Source organism: Carassius auratus, chromosome 44 (genome assembly GCF_003368295.1).
Source record: "Carassius auratus strain Wakin chromosome 44, ASM336829v1, whole genome shotgun sequence".
Taxonomy (NCBI): Eukaryota; Metazoa; Chordata; class Actinopteri; order Cypriniformes; family Cyprinidae; genus Carassius; species Carassius auratus.
Window position 1 is genome coordinate 6,676,095 of NC_039286.1, and position 20,357 is coordinate 6,696,451.

The 20,357-nt window shown below is 41.4% G+C and overlaps 1 protein-coding gene across 2 annotated transcripts in view; it reads right to left on the bottom strand.

The window, feature by feature from the left end:
* Window positions 1-20,357, bottom strand: part of LOC113062296 (sterile alpha motif domain-containing protein 12) — an 88,559-nt gene that overhangs the window by 64,035 nt on the left and 4,167 nt on the right. For both annotated transcript variants that reach the window (XM_026232046.1, XM_026232045.1), the window contains exons 2-3: window positions 5,858-6,048; window positions 2,677-2,806 (exon numbers count right to left, since the gene is read on the bottom strand). In XM_026232046.1, coding sequence (XP_026087831.1) covers window positions 2,677-2,806; window positions 5,858-6,048 — 321 coding nt within the window. The remainder of the gene's footprint in view (window positions 1-2,676; window positions 2,807-5,857; window positions 6,049-20,357) is intronic.

The following is a 20,357-nucleotide window of genomic DNA, read 5'->3' on the forward strand; positions in this document are numbered from 1 at the left end:
CTGGTTCAGTTATTCTCTCTTATTTTCTAGGCTGTACACAGGCGGAGCGTGTTTAAGGCTGGTAAAGAGTGTAGACAGATTCAGTGTTCAGTATATATATATATATTTTTTTTTTGTGTGTGTGTGAGTGCAAACTCACTATAAATCTAAGTTAGCGATGATGTTCTTCACTCGCTTTCTGTATATACTTTATTCATTATTTGAATAACTCTGGAAATTAAAACGTTATAATTAGTAACTTACAGTTTTTATTGTCATGTAAGCTATTTTTTTTAGCTTACATGACACCCATATCAGGTACTTGCCTAAAAAGACAAGTTTATGATGTTTGTTGTTAATAGAATGTTAACTAACATTAGGCTACTTTTAGCTTTACCCTGGAGTTGGTTCATCCTCCGTCTATAGCTGTATATTACACAGAATGAGTGCACCTTCTCCCGATTATACCTACGCTAGCAAAAATATGTGCTTAACTCATTTACCGAAGCACTCGCTGTCGCTGTGTTTGAAATTACTGCAGATTAGGGACTAATATCTAATTATGCCATAATATGCTTTAATGCATTTTTAATGACATCTCTGTGTTCCAGTCAAACTCTCAGAGTGATTTGGGAGATGTGTCACAGTGGTGAGAGAGAATCTCAACAGTCATATGTTGGCAATGGAAAGGTTGATTTTACAATGCTCTGGTTCAAACGGAAACAAATCGACACTTAGTAGTAAGTAATTATGTAACTTAATAGTTAGTTATTTCATGCTCTCTTAAAGCTGTATTTGAGGCTACCTGATTTGACAGAAGCAAAATCCTCTGAATTTCAGAAACAGAATGGACTCTAAAATGTAATCTGAAGAAGACACAGTAACAAATCAATAACAGTTCCAGAGGCTTCGCTGTATAAATCCATATCCCTTGAAGCTCTGATGGATGCATCATTTTTTAATCCTTTTGAAACGATCACAAAAATGGTTGCACAGCCAAAATTATTATACATTTAAATCAAAAGTTAAATTAAAGTATAAATAAAACATATCCCTAAATGTCAAATTCAGGTGCATGGCTTAATCTGAAGCAAAGATAATTCAAAATAATTCAGAAACCATGGATAAAGACATTCTTAGGCACAGTTAAAGTGCGAAAAGTCAGATATTTTGTTTTTGTTTACTGTAACGATATTTCATATTTGTTTTTATTGTTTTATTGCATTGCTGTTTTCATTAGTTCAATATTAGATAATACTACAGATGTATAGAATTTATTTGAGGTGCATACGAGATCACAACCATTCAGATTTATATATATATATATATATATATATATATATATATATATATATATATATATATATATATATATATATATATATAAACTCATCAACATGCATATACACACACTGTTATGGAAGAAAGCCACACCAGAAATCACCGGTTTAATGTGCTTTTTAAAGTTAGTTTTTAACACTGTTGTCTTGTGATTTGACACTGATCCATCTCTGTTTACTCTAAAGAAATGTGTTATGCTCTGCATGGTACGACCAGAGATGGATGCAAATTGCATTGTGTCTAATTGGTAAGACCTGATTTTTATGAACTGATTCCTGTTAATTAATACTAGATCATCAAATCGAGCAGCTTGCATATTTTCTGACTAATTGGATCACGCATCACCCTAATGCAAATTGCATTCAGAATCCTTCAAGTGATACCAAAAAAATTCAGAATGGACAGAACATTGCTTTAACCAGCATTACTCATGACAATTGAGATCAGCTGGCCAAATCGTGATAAATCACCACAAGAGCTTTTCATCAAGAGATCTAGGAAGCTGAACATTTACGGGACAACGGCTCTTGATTAAAGGACTTCAGTTCATCCACACTGTGTGATTATGCACTGCAAAGAAAGCCATGATTATAAACAAAGCAGACCAAATCACTCCATGAACTATTTGACTGCAAATTTGAATTTTGGTAAACTGCATCTCCCACTATAATAAGAAGGAAATCTTGGGACTAAAAGACTATTGACCCCAATTTCCAACTACAAATATTAGTTATCCATGACATTTGTATTTTAGAAAAATCTAAATAGCAATTTTATGGTAGTCAAAAGAATAGATTATATATAAATGTAATAAGATGTATATAATAATATTATATAATTAGATATAATTATACTATATATTGTTATTTTAAAAAAAGTAAAAAATAAAAAAAAGCAATAAAGTGTAATAAAAAAAAATCTCTAAAAAATATAATATAATATAATTCCGGGCTGAAGGAATAAACACCTCAAAATATTTTTTTCATATTGGACTTTGAGGCGATGCTTGCACAATGCAAGTAACTAATCTCTATAACACTTCTTTGAAGCAGGAACACATTAAAACACAATACAATGTCAAAAACTGCGGTACAGTCATCCATCACTACAAGTTAGGTCACACAACATTAAAAAAGACACATGCATTCATAAATTCCCCAGACATGCATCCTCAATTACACAGGAACCCCTACTGAGCTAATAAACATTAGAATGTAATCATCTTGGCTGAGCCGGTAGCAATTAATGGAAGTGCAATTATGACTGTCTTAATGTAATTGCATGCATAAACGTTGGACTATGGGTATAGGACCTTAGACAGGATCATAATATGACTAACAGGGTACCTGTGTTTACCTGTGATGTCGTGCTGCTTGAAGGAGTCACTATAGACTTGGTGTTGATTGGGACAGTGTTTCTTCAGCCATTTACACACGTCCTGCTGGCTCCACAGCGCCACTGGTTTGGACAGCTTCATAGTTCCCGGCTAGGCAAAAAAAAATATATATATATATATATGAAAATGTAAATGCAGAACCCCCCCCCCCATATTTTCCAAAAATTTTTAAAGAAAGAGTTCAACTAGAAATACAAATTCTGTCATCATTTGTTCACCTTAATGACTCCACGACTTAACCTGCATGACTTTATTTTTTCTGTGGAAATGTGTCTGCTGTTATTTTCCATAAAATTACAATAAAACAGGATCTAAGCATTCAAGATTCAAAGTGTTCTGAAGCCATATGATACCTTGCTGAGAAAAAAAAAAAAAGTAAAAAGTGAAGTATATAAAACTGAAAGACTTCATAAGACAAGTCGAATGATTCATTTACCAATGATCTTGTCATTAAGTTCATCTCATTGATTATCAGTGAATAAATAACTTCAGAAGACTTGGAATACATGAGAACTTTTATTTATGACCCTTTTTTTAATAAATGCTTCAGTTACCATTTGTTGTAATTGCGTTAAAAATAGCAACCGACACATTTTTTAATATGTTCCACAGAAGTCATACATTTTGCAACAAGGAGGATGAAAAAATAATAACAAAAAGTCATTTTTGGGTGAACTACCCCTTTAATGCCTCCTGTTTGAATGCCACTACTTGCCATTTGAGTGCGGTGTGAGCTGAATTCAAAGTATCTGGAAAAATGGCCATAGTGACAGCGCTGTTGAGAGCTGAACTGTAAGCTACCTTTATGAAGCAGGCTAATTCAGCAGCAACAGAGCCCAGGCAAACAAACAGACGCTGAGTCAGTAGAAACAACCTCCAGTGGGGCGAGAGTCACAGCCCAACTAAAAACAGCACAGAGCTAATTAACCCAAGACATCTGCCACTGAGCTGCGAAGACAGGCCCACCGAGCCATGATCGCTGACAGAGTCTTACAAAAGGATTGATGAGGTTTAATATAAAGGTACATTACACTGCATTGAAATTGCAATGTGAGTGGAGATAGTGCAGTGAGCTCCATTTCACGGAAGACTTTAAGAAGCTGTGAGGATGAAGTCACAAATTCTCAAGTTCCTGCAGGTAGGAGACAAGTGGGAATGACTATGCAGGTGGATTCCCAGCCAATTAAATAGAGATGAGTGACAGATGAGATGTTGAGGGGAAGTAAAGTGAGCTTTTAAATTATAACACACACACAAACACAATGTCACAGTCATTCTATTCATAGACAATTTAAGAATTTTCATGCTGTTATAGCAACAAAGCATGATGAATGGAAGATATTAATGCATAACAGCACTAAAATCATCATCTATAAAAACAGGAGTCAGAACTCATATTAGAGGCATTGTAGACTTATTATCTGAAGCACTGATCAATATAAAAATATTTATTATTGAAGATGAAGGAGAAAAATATATGGCTTCAATGAAAATGACAATGTATGTTTTATATTTATGCATTTTATTGTTTGATGGAATGACGACTTGATTAATTTGTCTATTTCTCAAATATACGGCTCAGGATTTTATATATGATTCACAAATTCAGCTGAAGTTTAATAAGACAGATGGACAGTTTCAATTAGAGCAACAAAGCCAGACTTTGTGCATTAGAGTGCCACCTTGTGGTGACTAGCTTAATAACTATCAAAATATTTGTAATGCCAGTGAGTAATGTATGCAGTGAGAAAATATGTTAGCATTTGTTCACACTTGCTGATGTAAAATCATATTGTAAATCCAGTTTTTCTCATCAGAATGTATACTCTGCTTCCCTTATTAAATGACAATAATAGAAACTGTAAAAACGGGAGGTTATATTTCACCTAAAAAAAGAAAAGAAAAAGTGAAATTATACTTTGATAAAGAAATAAAGCCTATTTTAACCAGTAAACCAAAAGCTTAATGATTTATAATTTCTGTAATAACTAAATACAATAAAATAACTGGGTCCAGATTTTATCACTGACAAAATCTTAATGGTCCTATATACATTTCTTTTTGTAATATATAATTTGCCAGATGCCAATCTTGATACCACCATTTTGAGCAATTAAAGACCAATATCAAAACTTACTTTTATAGGGAAAATTATTGAAAACGTAGTCTTTAAATCAGCTGAACAAATACTTAAATGGATACCTGGGGCAAAATATCAATACTGGTACTACTAGATCTTAGTGCTGCGTTTGACACTGTCGACCATAACATACTACTAGAGACTGGAAAACTGGGTCGGGCTTTCTGGTATGGTACTCAAATGGTTCAGGTCATACTTAGAAGGGAGAGGCTATTATGCGAGTATAGGAGAGCATAAGTCTAAGTAGACGTCCATGACATGCGGAGTCCCACAAGGGTCACTTCTTGCACCGCTCTTGTTTATCCTGTATACGCTCCCACTGAGTCTAAAAATTAGAAAGAACCAAACTGCCTATCACAGCTATGCTGATGATACCCAGATTTACCTAGCCTTATCTCCAAATGACTACAGCCCCATTGACTCCCTCTGCCAATGTATTGATGAAATGAACAGTTGGATGTGCCAGAACCATCTTCAGTTAAACAAGGAAAAAACTGAAGTCATTGTTATTTGGAAACAAAGATGAAGTTTGACTAAAAATCAAGTCAGGAATCTTGGTGTGATTCTGGAGACAGACCTTAGTTTCAGTAGTCATGTCAAAGCAGAACTATATCAGTATACTACAATCTAAAATATATTTAAAGAATTAAATGTTTTGTTTCCAGTCAAGACTTTGCTTTACCTTTATCACCAGCTGCTGAAAATTGAGCTCTGCTATAACAGGAATAAATTACATTCTTAAATATTAACATAGGAAATGTATTTTATATTGCAATAATATTTCATAACATTTTACAATATTCCTTTACTGAAGTTTTGAGCAAATAATTGCAGCAATAATTCTTTGGTGAGCATTAGAGACTTCGATAAAAATACCTTCCAGATCCCAAATTTTTAAGCAGTAATGTAATTATAGATGTCATTAGTGTTTGAGATCATGGTAATGGTCTTATATTATTTTTTATTATATATATTATTATTACTATAAAATCTATTCTCACCCTGGAGAGCTCAGATTCTGAGATGGAGCGCTGAGGTGGAGATCGCCTCTGAAAACCAGGACCCTGGTCCTGAAAGCCTTGGCTGTCATCATCCAGTCCATGATCAACAGACACTTCCTCCAGGTGTGAGGTCACATCCTCTGCACACATCTGATGGTCAATCCCATTCTGGGTCAGATTGCAGTGAACAGCTGTGGACAATTGACAAATCCAAGACTGGTTAGTGACCAATAATGACCATAAGGTGGAGCCATTATATGTGAATCTATTATAACTGATGACTCTTTACAGACTATAACACAAAGACACTTGTGTGTGACTCACAGATGAAGGTTTAACACATAATAGTCTCTTGGGAATAAGTTATTTACAGTAATTCAGTTTTACATCTTATAGAATGTATCTAGAGCTAAAATGTGTAATGTTTACTGTCTATGTAAAGTATATTAACAATGTTAATTAAAACAACTAAGTAACCAATAAAGTGAGATCAGCACAGGACTATGTGTCTACCTGTTTGATCAATGACAGATGAAAGGAGTTTTCAGAAAATGTTGCTTTAAAGAGCACCTCCTATGACACCATTTTTTAAATATCTAATGCAAAATACATATTGAAAAGCCAAAAATGACTTTTTCAGGTCTCTGAAGAATATAAAGCATGAATTTCAGCACTTAAGGCAGTCATTTAAAAAATAAGGGGGGGAAAAAAATCACATTGTCCTCTAGATGGCATGAGACGACAAAATTATGCATCTGCCAAGGCATGATAGACACCACAGCATTTCTATTATATTGTCTGACTGAAATTAGACATGTCTCATGCACTTTTTAGGACAACCCATAATGTTAATGGACATTTATATATCTCAGAACAAAACAGAATCATTTGATTAATACTAATAGATTAACTCACAGACCATAATAGTATTAAAATATATATAATTATATTAAAATTCAATCATATAATAAGCTGGTCCTTACAAAGCACATTTAAAGCTTTTTCTGTCATTGAGAGTTAAAGAGTAAAACACTTGAATAAATCCGTCTGTCATGTTATTTAAAGTGAATTCAGGCCAAGCAGATGAGAGCCAGACAAAGCTTTTTCTGACAGAAATTACACAAAGCTGAAGACTGAATTAAAAACCCAAAACAAAACCCAGTGCTGCATCATAGCATGGAAACATAGGGTGGTTAATGACTAACCACAGATCTCGAAGACAACAATATTTGATTTAAGACTAGAATATCATCACTCAAGTATCATATACGCCAACTGTTTAATGGTTAATAATTCAATCATTTCCATCCCATCTGTTTGCAAACAATAAACAAGCAGCTTACAACAGAACATTTATAACAACCTTATGTCTTTTTAAAACCGACATGAATCTTTTTCTGTGGAACACAAAAGGATATGTCCAAAAAGAATGTCCAATGTCCCTTTTCCATACAATAAAATTAAATGGCGAACACCTTAAGTTTCAGTCTAATACAGACACAAATCTATCTTATGGTTTTAGAAAACCATTTATACATTGCATAATTAATAAGAACTACTTTTGCGAGGCACTTTCATTTGAGAGCACAAGAGCAGCTTGGGCATTCTGTGAAATCTTTTTTTCTGCGCAACAAAGAAAATCAAGGTTTGGAATGAGGTTGAGGTGAGTAAATTATAAGAACTGCAATTTTTGGATGAACTACCCCTTTAATTCCACTTGGATGATAAATTCAACAAGCTCTCAATTGCTAACACCATCCTGTGGTATTGTGTAACAGGTCATCTAATGAATCTAAGCCATGATGACATCTGCTGAATACCATTAGTGAGAGAACGACTGATAACTTGAGCAGAACAAATCGCTCTGCTATTATTTACTGAGCCCCAGTTGCTGTGAATGCTGGGAATATTCATCCTGCCTTTACATGTCTGTTCCAAAACAGACATAGCCAGTACATCTACAAAAAAGAAGCAGCCTTGAAACAAAAGTAACTTAGCATGCATAGCATGAAGCTCTTCCTTCTCTCAGATTCTCTCATTTTCTTATTTTCGCCACGCTTCGCTCTCCATCCTTAGGTTCAACAAAATGAAAACCATTCAGTCAGGTTGTCTAATGGCCAGGCGGCAGGCACTCTACAGGATAGATAAATTACATTTAATTAATCTCAAAGATAAGAGCATTGTCTTTGATTTGAGTTTTTTGAAGGTGTGCACATGGGGCAGGGGGGGCTGATGTTGGGCCTTGAGGTGGGTCGGTGCTTTTTCTGCCTTAGGCTCTAAATATAGATCAAGAGGTTGTTTCTCTCTTCTGTACGACATGCGCACTGAGAGAAGAAAGAACTGAGAGACAGAGACGGGGGGAGGGATGCTTCAGAGTTTAATCCAGGAAGCTGCTTTCCTCCTCCTCATTTAAAGTACTAGTTCAACCTAAAATGTAAATGCTGTAAATATTTACGTACACTTATGTATTTAATTTATTATTTTTTTTTTTTTGGAGTAAGAAAGAAGAAATTTTAGGAATATTCACAGCAGAATAGTGATCATGCAAAAGTAAAGGAAAAAATTATAATAAAACCACTGAAAACATTAATGTGCTATATGGTTTAGGGGAAAGATATTAAAAAATAAATAAATTAATGCTTTTATCCAGCCAGGAAGCATCAAATTGTTCAAAAGACAAATACATTTATAATGCTTCAAAAGATTAGAATTTCAGATAAATGCTGTTCTCTTGAACTTTCTATTCACCAAAGAATCCTGAAAAATTTTCACGGTTTCCACAAAAATTTTAATCAGCAGATATTAATCACTGTTTTCAACATATATAATAGGAATATTTCTTGAGCAGCAAATCAGCATATTAGAATGGATTCTGAAGGATCATGTGACACTGAAGACTGGAGTAATGATGCTGAAAATGTAGCTTTGCCATCACAGGAATAAATTAAATTTAAAAATATTAAAATAGAAAATAGTTTTTTTTTAATTAACTTATATTAGTATTATACAATATTACTGTTTTTACTATATTTCAAACAAATAATCGCTCCTCTGTATTAGAGACTTAGAGAATTAGAGACTTTGTTAAAAAACATTTTTCAAATGGTATGATTGTGTAGCTTAGTGAACCAAACTGAGAGATCATTTTGAAGGCTCAGGAAATCAAAATCATAAACATCACAATGAAAAGAACCAAAGACTTAAACTACTTCAGTCTGTGTGCAATGAATTTATTTAATACACAAGTTTCACAATAAGTTTCAAAACAACTTTTCCATTCTAATTTATTGAAATGTTGGCTATATTCAAGATCACTGCTCATTAGAAGTACTTGGTACATTATCAGCGCATCGCGAGAAGTACAAACTAAAAGCACGTAATTCACATCTCTATGATGATTGGTTGATATACCAAGCCTCCCTTGGGTTTTTTTTTCTCAAAAGTCCTCAGCTCTGAAAGGGAACAATCGATGGTGGTTGGGAAAAGGATTTTTTTTTTTTTTTTTTTTTACCAATAGAGGCACCAGAGCTCTGCTCTCCCCCAGCCTTCCCCTCCCCTTCTCTATCTAAAGGGTGTAATTACATCAGCAGATTCAGCACATTTGTGATAGAAAAGTGCCACTTTCCAACTTCAGTAACATGTTATGCTATTACAGCTGTGAAATTACAAACAAAATATACAAATGAAATTTGAACTGAAATTGTTATTTTTATTAACACCAAATCGTCCTCCTCTCATTTTCACCTCAAGAGCCCATTTACATTTAGGCATTGAGCTCATTTTGACAATGCATTTCAGTGCAATAGAGTCAATTTGTTTACATTGCTTTACCTGAAAATCAAACAGAAGACATTGATGTTGCTTGAACTGTACTGTTACATAAACATTTAAATATTTAAGAGAAATATTTGAAGAATTTTTATTTTTTTTATTTTACAAATTTCAGTTTGTTTCTGAATTTCAAAAGAAAACAAAAGGTTGACAATGTGATTTGTAAAAATAAAAATTATCTAGTGTCCTTTTAAACCAGGAGAAGGAAAGCAGTGTTGGTTTACAGAGTTAAGCATCTCCTATAATTCTAAAGGCCGGAAAGGATGAATGAACAGAGGATTGATTCAGCTCAATAGTGTCTGAACATCATGACTCATATTACCATTAGCCTCAGCAGCATATGAGCATATGATCTGCAGCGCTCTAGTGTGCTTCATGGTGGGTTAGGCTGTGCTTGTGAAGGCTAGATGGCAGGACTTTTAACAGTGGAGTGATTTGTTTGTGCACTCAGTGTGTGACCCAGAAACAGAAGTGGAGTTAGTCGAGAATCAGCTGATTCAGAATATAAATGTACTTCATTAGTTGGATGGGGTGAAGAAATAAAGATTAGGGTCTACTTTGAGGGCAGTTCACTTTGAATGTTGTCAATTGCTCTGACACACACACTGTTGGAGGCTAGATGCAATAACCTATTACAGTATATACAACAATTATGACCAAATCAAGCTCTTCTCCATGACTTGAGGACTAAACTGACGTTTTAGCAGAGTTTTACTATACTGAATGTGTTCATTTCCTTTAGTGGCTTGTGAAAATATAAACTATGAATGTATTAAATCACTTTAAAACAAAACATACATACTGTTCATATGTTTGGGGTTGGTAAGATTATATATATATTATATTATATTATATTATATTATATTATATTATAAACATTATGCTCATTACTACGGTAGCCGAGAGAGCTCAACATGCTGCTACTGCTGCTGCAAAAAAATCTTAATAATATATATATTGTGGCGGGGTGAGGAACTACACGACAACCGATGGACAAAGAAAGTCCCCGAAGGGTGGATTTATTAGGTAAAATAGTGCTCTTGGTGAAGCCGGTGCTCTCCTGTGGCGCTTCAAGTCCCTCGTGCTCGCTGTGTTCTCAGTGGTGGATCCCGTGCTGTGCTCTCCTTAGTGGGGCTGACGGTCACACGCTGCTCTCTGTAACAGAGGAGGAAAGGGTTAGCGTCCTTGTTGGGAGACATTCCTCACCACTCTGTCTTCCTCCTCTGCTTAAGAAGGCTGCGCTTGATGAGCTGCAGGTGCGGCCGCTCAGCCCGTGATGAGCTCGTGCCGGTGATTCCCGTGTGTTGCCAGGGCGACGCTGACGAGCGCTCGGGATGCATGTCACACTCCCCCCCCCTAAGCGTCGACCTGCGCCTGCGGTACAATGGGGAGATATGGGGAGGGTGGGGAGTGGAGCCTGACAGACCTGCGAAAGCTGCCCCTATCCTGGAGAGACCGTCCGCGTTGGCGTTGGCCGTCCCTGCCCGATGTTGTATGGTGAAGTGGAAGTCCTGGAGCGCAAGGAACCAGCGGGTTACCCTGGGGTTGGTGTCCTTTGCGTGGGCCATCCACTGCAGTGGCGCATGATCTGTCAGCAGGGTGAACCGGCATCCGAGGAGGTAATAGCGGAGCTCCAGGACTGCCCACTTGACGGCCAGTGCTTCCTTCTCCACAGCGGCATACCGTTGTTCGGTCGGGGTCAGCTTCTGGCTAATAAAGATCACCGGGTGTTCCTCGCCGTCCTGGACCTGGGAGAGAACGGCTCCCAACCCGGTGTCCGAGGCGTCGGTTTGCACCAGGAAGGGGCAGTTGAAGTCGGGGGCTCGCAGGACTGGCTCCGTGGTGAGGGCTGACTTCACCTGCTGGAACGCCTCTTCCGCTTCTAGACTCCAGGCTATCTTCTCCGGTTGCCCCTTCCTGGTCAGATCTGTCAGGGGAGAGGCTAAGGAGGAGAAGTTAGGGATAAAACAACGGTAGTATCCTGCCAACCCCAAAAAGGCTCGTACCTGGGTCTTGGTAGAGGGCCGCGGTGCCGAGAGGATAGCTGTCACCTTCTTTTCCTGGGGGCGGATGAGGCCACGTCCCACGCAGAAGCCCAGGTACTTGGCTTCGGAGAGAGCCAGGTGACATTTCCGGGGGTTGGCGGTGAGCCCCGCCCGGCGGAGGTCCAGCAGCACCCTCCGGAGCCGCTCTAAATGTTCCCCCAGGTCTCTGAATGTATGACCACGTCGTCGATGTAGGCCGCGGCGTAGGCCATATGGGGCCTCAGCAGGACATCCATGAGCCTCTGGAATGTGGCGGGGGCCCCGTGCAGGCCGAAGGGAAGGACCCGGTACTGCCAGTGGCCACTGGGGGTCGAGAAGGCTGTCTTAGGCTTGGCATCCTTGGACAGGGGGACTTGCCAATACCCCTTGGTGAGGTCGAGAGTTGATATGAACCGGGCCCTTCCTAGTCGATCCAGGAGCTCATCGACGCGGGGCATGGGATAGCCATCGAATTCAGAGACCTCATTTAGGCGGCGGAAGTCGTTGCAGAACCTTAGGGTGCCGTCGGGCTTCGGGACCATGACGATGGGGCTGGACCATGGACTCCGCGAGGGCTCAATTACCCCTAGCTTCAACATCTCCTGTACCTCTGTCTCGATTGCGTGTCGCCGAGCCTCCGGGACACGATAGGGCCGCTGCCGGACGATGACTCCTGGTGGTGTTCGGATTTCGTGCTGGATGACGGTCGTCCGCCCTGGCAGAGGGGAGAACACATCCGAGAACTGACCGACCAGGTGCTGCAGTTTCCGTCTTCTGGGCTGCGGAGAGGTGGGGATCCATGTCCACAACCACGGGAGAGGTGGCGGCGAGGGCCGAGAGCTGGGGCCCGGTCCCCACCCAGCGCTTCAACAGGTTTATATGATAGAGCTGCTCTTCCCTTCGACGCCCAGGTTGGCACACTTTGTAGGTGACGGGTCCCACCCGTTCGGTGACCGTATACGGGCCCTGCCAGCGGGCCAGGAACTTACAGGCTGAGGTGGGGACCAGTACCATGACGTGATCTCCCGGCTGGAACTCCCGGGGTTGGGCAGCCCGATTGAAGAGGCGCTGCTGGTCTTGCTGGGCCTTGGTCAGATGCTCCCGGACCAATGGCATGACCCTGTCGATCCGCTCCCTCATGGCCTTGACGTGCTCGACGGTGGTCCGACATACCGCAGGCTGTTGTTCCCAGGCTTCCCGGGCGACATCTAGGAGCCCTCGGGGTTGGCGGCCGAAGAGGAGCTCGAAGGGCGTGAAGCCGGTGGATGCCTGGGGCACCTCCCGGATCCCGAACAGCACATACGGGATCATCTGGTCCCAGTCGCGTCGGTCCTCGGCCACGACACGCTGCAGCATCTGTTTAAGGGTCTGGTTAAAGCGTTCACGAGCCCATCGGTTTGTGGGTGGTATACGCTGGTCCGGATCTGTCGGACTTTGAGGAGTTTACAGAGGTCAGCCATGATCCGGGACATGAAAGGGGTGCCCTGGTCGGTCAGGATCTCCGCTGGCAGGCCAACCCGACTACTCAGTAGGAAGAGCTCCTGTGCGATGTTTTTGGCGGTGGCCTTGCGGAGGGGAATGGCCTCTGGGTAGCGGGTGGCATAATCCACGATAACCAGGATGTGTTCATGCCCCCGGGCGGACTTCGGCAGCGGCCCCACCAGGTCCATCCCGATGCGTTCGAAGGGCACCTCAATGATCGGCAGCGGGATCAGCGGGCTAGGGGGAGGAGTATGTGGCGAGGTCCGTTGGCACGTCGGGCACGCTTGGCAGTACCGCTTGACATCCGCCTCCAGTCCTGGCCAGTGGAAGCGGTCCCGGATCCGTTGCACAGTGTTTTGGGCGCCGAGGTGGCCAGCCATCGGGTGGGCGTGGGCGAGTTCCAAGACCGCCGGGACTTTGCTCCGCGGTACCACCAACAGCGTCTTTTCCTCCCCCCTCCGCTGGCCGACATAATAGAGCAGGCCGTTTTGGATGATGAAGTGGGGTGTGGGGTGGGGAGCTGGTTGTAGATCCTCTCCTTCCGCCACCCGCACTTGGGACCAGCAATGCTTGAGGCGCTCGTCTCCACGCTGCTCTTTGGCGAGCGTCCCCCCTCCCGCTATCTGCTGGAAGACATCGAAGAACAGGTTAGAGTTTTGGGAGGGGGACTCACCTCCTCGAGGGCTGTCCGACGTCAGCAGCGCGGGGCCTCGTCGAGGGCGCCTTGCTGGACTCCGGCGTCGGCGGTTCCCGGCCGGGCTAGCAGGCTGTGTGCTGGAGGTGAGGAGCTGATCGAACCCCGGCCAATCCCGGCCGAGGAGAACGGGTACCGGTAGGTTCCTTAAGATTCCCACTTCGACGGGCCAGGAACCAGGTGTCGCGGTGATGGTCACTCTCCGGGCCGGCACATGCCTGGTATCCCCGTGCACGCACGTTATCGCCAGCCGGGCCCTGGAACCTGTTCGGGGTGGAAGGACAGTCGGTTGTATCAGGCTTACCCCGCTGCCCGAGTCGAGGACGGCGACGAATGGCCGGCCGTTGATGCGCACCCTGGGCCCGTGGTGCCTTCGGCGCTGGTCCGTGGACTGAACAGCCTGCTAGCCATGTCCGTCCTGGGGAACGCGGCGGCTCGGTGGGCATTGGCTCGTCCTGGGGGCCGGGAACCGCAGGCCTACTCACGGGTCGCTGGGTGCCCTCCGGCGAGCGTCGCTCCTGGACCACCCTTCGGGGAAAAGGCGGCGCTCGCTCCCCTGTCTCCCGGTGTTGGGCGGCCTCCGCCAGCTCAATGGCCTCCACGAGCCCGTCGAGATCGGTGGGGTTCTTTATGCCAGCCGCCTGCCTCAACGCGTGGGGAAGGGCGCGGAGGAGTCGGTCGATCACCACGCGCTCAGCTACCTGGTGTGCGGAGGGACCCACGGTCAACAGCCAATGGTGGGCCAACCGGGATAGTTCGGCCGCCTGGGCGCGAGCGGGCTGTCGAGCTCGATATTCCCAGTCATGGATCTGCTGCGCCGCACAGATTGGGGAAAGGCCTACTCGGCCCAGGATCTCCTTTTTCACCTCTCCATAGTTCCGGTTTCTCTCGGCCGTCATGGTGAAATACGCCCGCTGCGCTTCCCCGGTCAGCAGCGGTGCGAGGAGGTGGGCCCACTCGTCCTCTGGCCACGCCTCCCGGACTGCGGTGGCCTCAAACATCCGAAGATACATCTCCACGTCGTCATGCGACGTCATTCGTGGCATCAGCTGGACGGCTTGGACACGGGGGTCAGGCAGCGGCGTGCGGTGGGCGGCGGCGCGGAGGGCGGCGAGCTCACGTTCGGCGTCTCCTTGACGTGAGGCCATGTGCTCCACTATTTGTTGCTGGCGGATGCTCACCTCGGTGAGGTGTTTGAGCAGTTCTTCCATGCCGGGGGAGGAGCGGCCGCCTGTGAAAACAGAGCAGATACAAATGACAGGGGAAAAAGGAAAACAAAAAACAAAAAACAAACGGGTGGCTTTAATGGTCTCCTCAGGGGTCGGTTGTCGGTGTCCAGCTCACACTCTTGCCCGCATTCTCCACCAGTGTGGCGGGGTGAGGAACTACACGACAACCGATGGACAAAGAAAGTCCCCAAAGGGTGGATTTATTAGGTAAAATAGTGCTCTTGGTGAAGGCGGTGCTCTCCTGTGGCGCTTCAAGTCCCTCGTGCTCGCTGTGTTCTCAGTGGTGGATCCCGTGCTGTGCTCTCCTTAGTGGGGCTGACGGTCACACGCTGCTCTCTGTAACAGAGGAGGAAAGGGTTAGCGTCCTTGTTGGGAGACATTCCTCACCACTCTGTCTTCCTCCTCTGCTTAAGAAGGCTCCGCTTGATGAGCTGCAGGTGCGGCCGCTCAGCCCGTGATGAGCTCGTGCCGGTGATTCCCGTGTGTTGCCAGGGCGACGCTGACGAGCGCTCGGGACGCATGTCACAATATATATATATATATATATATATATATATATATATATATATATATATATATATATATATATATATATATATATATATAAATATATATATATAAACTTGCAAATAGAGAAAATTAAGAAAACATCTTCATCAGTTTGACAACACAACCAACACAGAAACACACACTGCAGAGACTCACAACTCAGAAATATGCTGCAAATATGCAAAGACCAAATCGGAAATGTATAAGAGAACTGCAACAAGTGACGAAACTGGCTGGGACAGGCTTCAATGTCTACTCTGAAGGGTGTGGTTTTTATTTCTTTTAACATCCTGATCATATGATTCCTTAGCTTGTTTCGATATTATTAGCTTAAATACAAATACACAAAATACACAATGTAACTGTGAAACAAATCGCTGTACTTTTGGTAGTTCCTAGGATAGCAAAATCCACTAAAGGAATAGTCTTTCTGATAATGTTTGGGGTTCAGTCACACTCCCTCTGTTTATTTGAATAATGCATCTCATAATTTGTGACTGCAGTTGTTTCTGATCGAATGCGTATTCTTATTCTGTATCTTTGGTTAAACTAATTAATTTGACTTTGTTGGAACAGCAGCTCCGCTAATTATGTCTCTATGTGTTTCTGTTTTGCCTAGGATTTACACAAGCTCCAGTCTGGATCCAGAACACCTGGAAAGAGATGATGCTGACCCTCAGAGGACCTCAGATGATGCTAACCCTAAAACAACAAACAGAACTAACAAATATTGCTACTTAATATGCAATCACATTATAATTGCTGTTAATAGTGTTCATTGTCTGGTTGACCATGTCTTGTATTAATTTTTCAAAAAATGTATTGTCAAACTGATGAAGATTGTTTCTTAATTTGCTGATGCTTTTCTATTTGCATGTGTTTTCTTAAGTTGCATCACGTTGAGCTATCTTGGCCACCGTACTTTACACATCATACACAGTAAATAACAGATAAATATTACAAATGATTATGAGCAGTGCTTAATTAACTTTAGAGTGTCAGAAGGCTGCTGTGAGATGACCATACTGAATTTTTGGCCCTCACTCTCACTAGGAAAGCTTTTAAAAATGTAAAACTGCACTGCATTTAGTGACATTTAGTGGAGGGGAAAAGAAAATGCATCATTACTATCAAGCTTGGGTCTCTGAGAATTTAAAATAAATTCATGTTTTAATATGACTGACTTTACTATTGAAATTTTTATCTGTTAGACAGATCTAAGTGTGCAGGCCTGTGCAGTTGAAATTTTAGAAGAAAGTTCAATAACCCTAACTCTGAAAACTCTGAAGAACAGCTTTCAAATTAGCAGGGCCACATCTCAGTGGACTCTTTGTTACACGGTTGCTAAAGCGCTAATTGTGCTCTTTGAAGATACACAGAGAAAGAGGAAAGAGAGAGCTAATTGTCCCAAATGTGAGCCAAGAAAAACCTTCCAATCCTGGCCCCCTTTCTCAATTTTAAACCATCAACCAAGATAAAGGGATTGTCCCTGCTCTATAAAGTAGGTCACCTTAATTCTGGAACTGGATATGGATATTGGAAGCCCTGCCCTGGAAGACAAAGTGTGGGTCTACTGAATTCATTACATCTCCAAATCCAATCTGGATCTCAGGGTACCGTTGGTCAGCTGGGTTCTAGTCGGAAGAGAAAAACAAAAGGGCAATTTATCCCTCATTGTTTCTAAAGTGATGCAATCTGACATCTTATCAAAAATTAAGACTGGAGTCACTGGACGATATGTCCAAAGCATTCATGGCTCCAGGTTTTTTACTTTTTACAATTCAACCAATTGATGCGGAGCAAAAAAACTTGATGCATTCAAAGATGTACTGTACTGAGTGAGTAGAAAAAAAAGCCAGTGACCCACTTTAAATAGACACAATGTTACTCTAAAAATATCCTCAACATTGACCTAACAATAACTTGCTTAGCAGGCAAAACACTCGCTGCACATTTGAAACAGTCAAGAGCTTGAGAGAGAGATTATAAATAGCAAGTATGCCAAGTTAATATTATGGACGCAACATACTGAGACAGATATAAATATTTAATCAGGAGCAAGATTTTGAAAGCATTTCAAAATCCTATTTAGGGATTTGTGACTTGATACAGAAACAAGAAGTTTCTTGCTTGCGTCCGTCCAACTGGGACTGTGAACTTTCTACTTGTAAAACCTCTCTCAAGATCCACAAAGGGGAACCTGTCTTCTTATTTTGTTCTCATTTTATGTTCTTTATGCCACTCAAAATAATCTTTCTGCAGTAATCATTTATGACTTCCCCACTTGCAACTGCTTATGGCTACCCAAATTTGATATGTAGCCTAAGCATATTTAACCAAGGAAAGAGATACCTGATGCCTGCTATTTCCTGCAAATGGTGACATTAGCATACAATACTCAAAGTTCAGCAACAGTCAGCACTGTATTTCTCATCTATGATATGTCAGTTCCTCTAATACGTTATGTCGTAATCCAAATTATACTGAAGCAAACAAACAGTGACTCTTTAATGTCTGTACTGTACATTTGAGGGCACAACTATGGAAAAATGTGAAAATACTAAATTTAAAATCAAGTTTAAACCTGGAAATTTTTGTCACTAATCAATTGTCAAATTAGTGACATTTAACTTAACTAATGCATAGCCTTACAAACTAATGCTCTGAAAAGTTTATTTCAGCTCTGTGCAAGAGATCAATTTAAGGCATCCAGTGAATCTACCTGCAATCTGACAAACCTGTGACAGCTAATAATAACTAGCAGATGAGTTATTTATTGCAACAGTTGGAAATACATTACTTAGCATGAAAGTAAGAAGCTTGTCCTTGCAGAAAACCAAATGTTCATATGTAATTGCTTATAAACAAAACAGCTTGATCTGAAGATACTGAAATTGGGACTTGTTTAGACAAAAATCAGCCTATATCATATGATGTGTGAGATCTATACTAACTGACATGTACTGTAACTGCCATACCATAAAAATTTGACACTGAGATATTTGTTAATCACACCACAAAGAATAAAAGTGAAAAAATTCAACACTTGATGACTTGCATTGACAGCCAGTCCAGCATCTTAGGCTGACACAAGTCTGATAACATATCTCAGTATCCGATCAATCCATCCTTTACTTAGTAACAAACAATTCACTAAAAGAGGGATGATAACGTCAAATTGCTTCAATTACAGCTAACTAATCAGGTTCTAAAAATACTTAAAAGTATTAATTGCTGTGAACATGACAGTAGCAGCCAGCTCCTCTAGCTTCCCTAAATTCAGACGAATATTAATCAGGTCTTAAATTAGACTGACTATCTTTATCCCTTCCCTTCAGCGTCAACTCTCTAAGGCAAAAATAGCTATGAGCAGTGAATAAATAGACGTGAAAAGCAATCCATATTGATCCCTCCAGTGAGTGAGACAGCATTTACAGCTTACCCGACATGGCCCCTATGACTTAGAATGGAAACGTTTCAGTCTCTATATGTGAAGTCTCTTTAAAGGGGGGGGGGGGGGGGGTGAAATGCTATTTCATGCATACTGAGTTTTTTACACCGTTAAAGAGTTGGATTCCCATGCTAAACATGGACAAAGTTTCAAAAATTAAGTTGTGCGTTTGAAGGAGTATTTCTGTTCCCAAAATACTTCCGGTTTGTCACAAGTTTCGGAAAGTTTTTTTCGAGTATGGCTCTGTGTGACGTTAGATAGAGCGGAATTTCCTTATATGGGTCCTGAGGGCACGTCTGCCGGAAGAGCGCGCGCTCCCGTATAGCAGAGCACTGAGAGGCTGAGCACAGACAATCACTGATCAGAGTGAGAGCGTCGCGAAATGTCACAAAAGGAGTGTGTTTTTGGTTGCCAGGGCAAGACAACCCTGCACAGATTACCAAAAGAGAAACAGCATTAAGGGACCAGTGGATGGAGTTTATTTTTACAGAGCATCAACGGAGTTGTGCAAGTGTTTGTGTTTGTTCCCTGCATTTCGAAAATGCTTGTTTTACAAACAAGGCCCAGTTTGACGACGGATTTGCGTATTGTTTATTTCTTAAGGATGATGCAATCCCAACGAAAAAGGGTCCCGATCGTGTGTTGGAACCGCAGGCGGTGAGTAAAACTGCTTAAAATATCTCTCCAGTTGGTCGTGTTTTTCCGGGAAAAATCAGTACAGACTATCTTTCTCTTATGAATATAATAAAACTAAAGACTTTTTGGAGTTATGAAGGATGCAGTACTACTCTATAGGTACTCAAGATTAACAGGATATTGAGTGAAAACGAGCATTTCACCCCCCCTTTAAATATCTAACAGATTGATGCTCCCTACTTGTTCACATAGTATTCCTAAGAAGAAATGTACATATACTTGATCTGTGGTATGAGAAACAAATACTGTACATTGCTCAGGCATCAACAGATGCACAGATAACTTACTGAGGAATGCCAGAATAGTGTTATATTTTATCTTGTAATGTTTTTGATAAAAAACTGAATATTCTGTGCAAATCAAATCATCGATGGCTGACAGATGAATATGCACATATTCAAATTCGTTGTAATCGTTTCAGCCTGTTAACATCAAACTTGCCTATATATTTCCAATATAAACATATATGAGAGCTGCAAGAGGAGACTATTATCAGTAAATAATGACACATTTAAAGAGCCAGTAAGATGAAAATTCTAAGCTT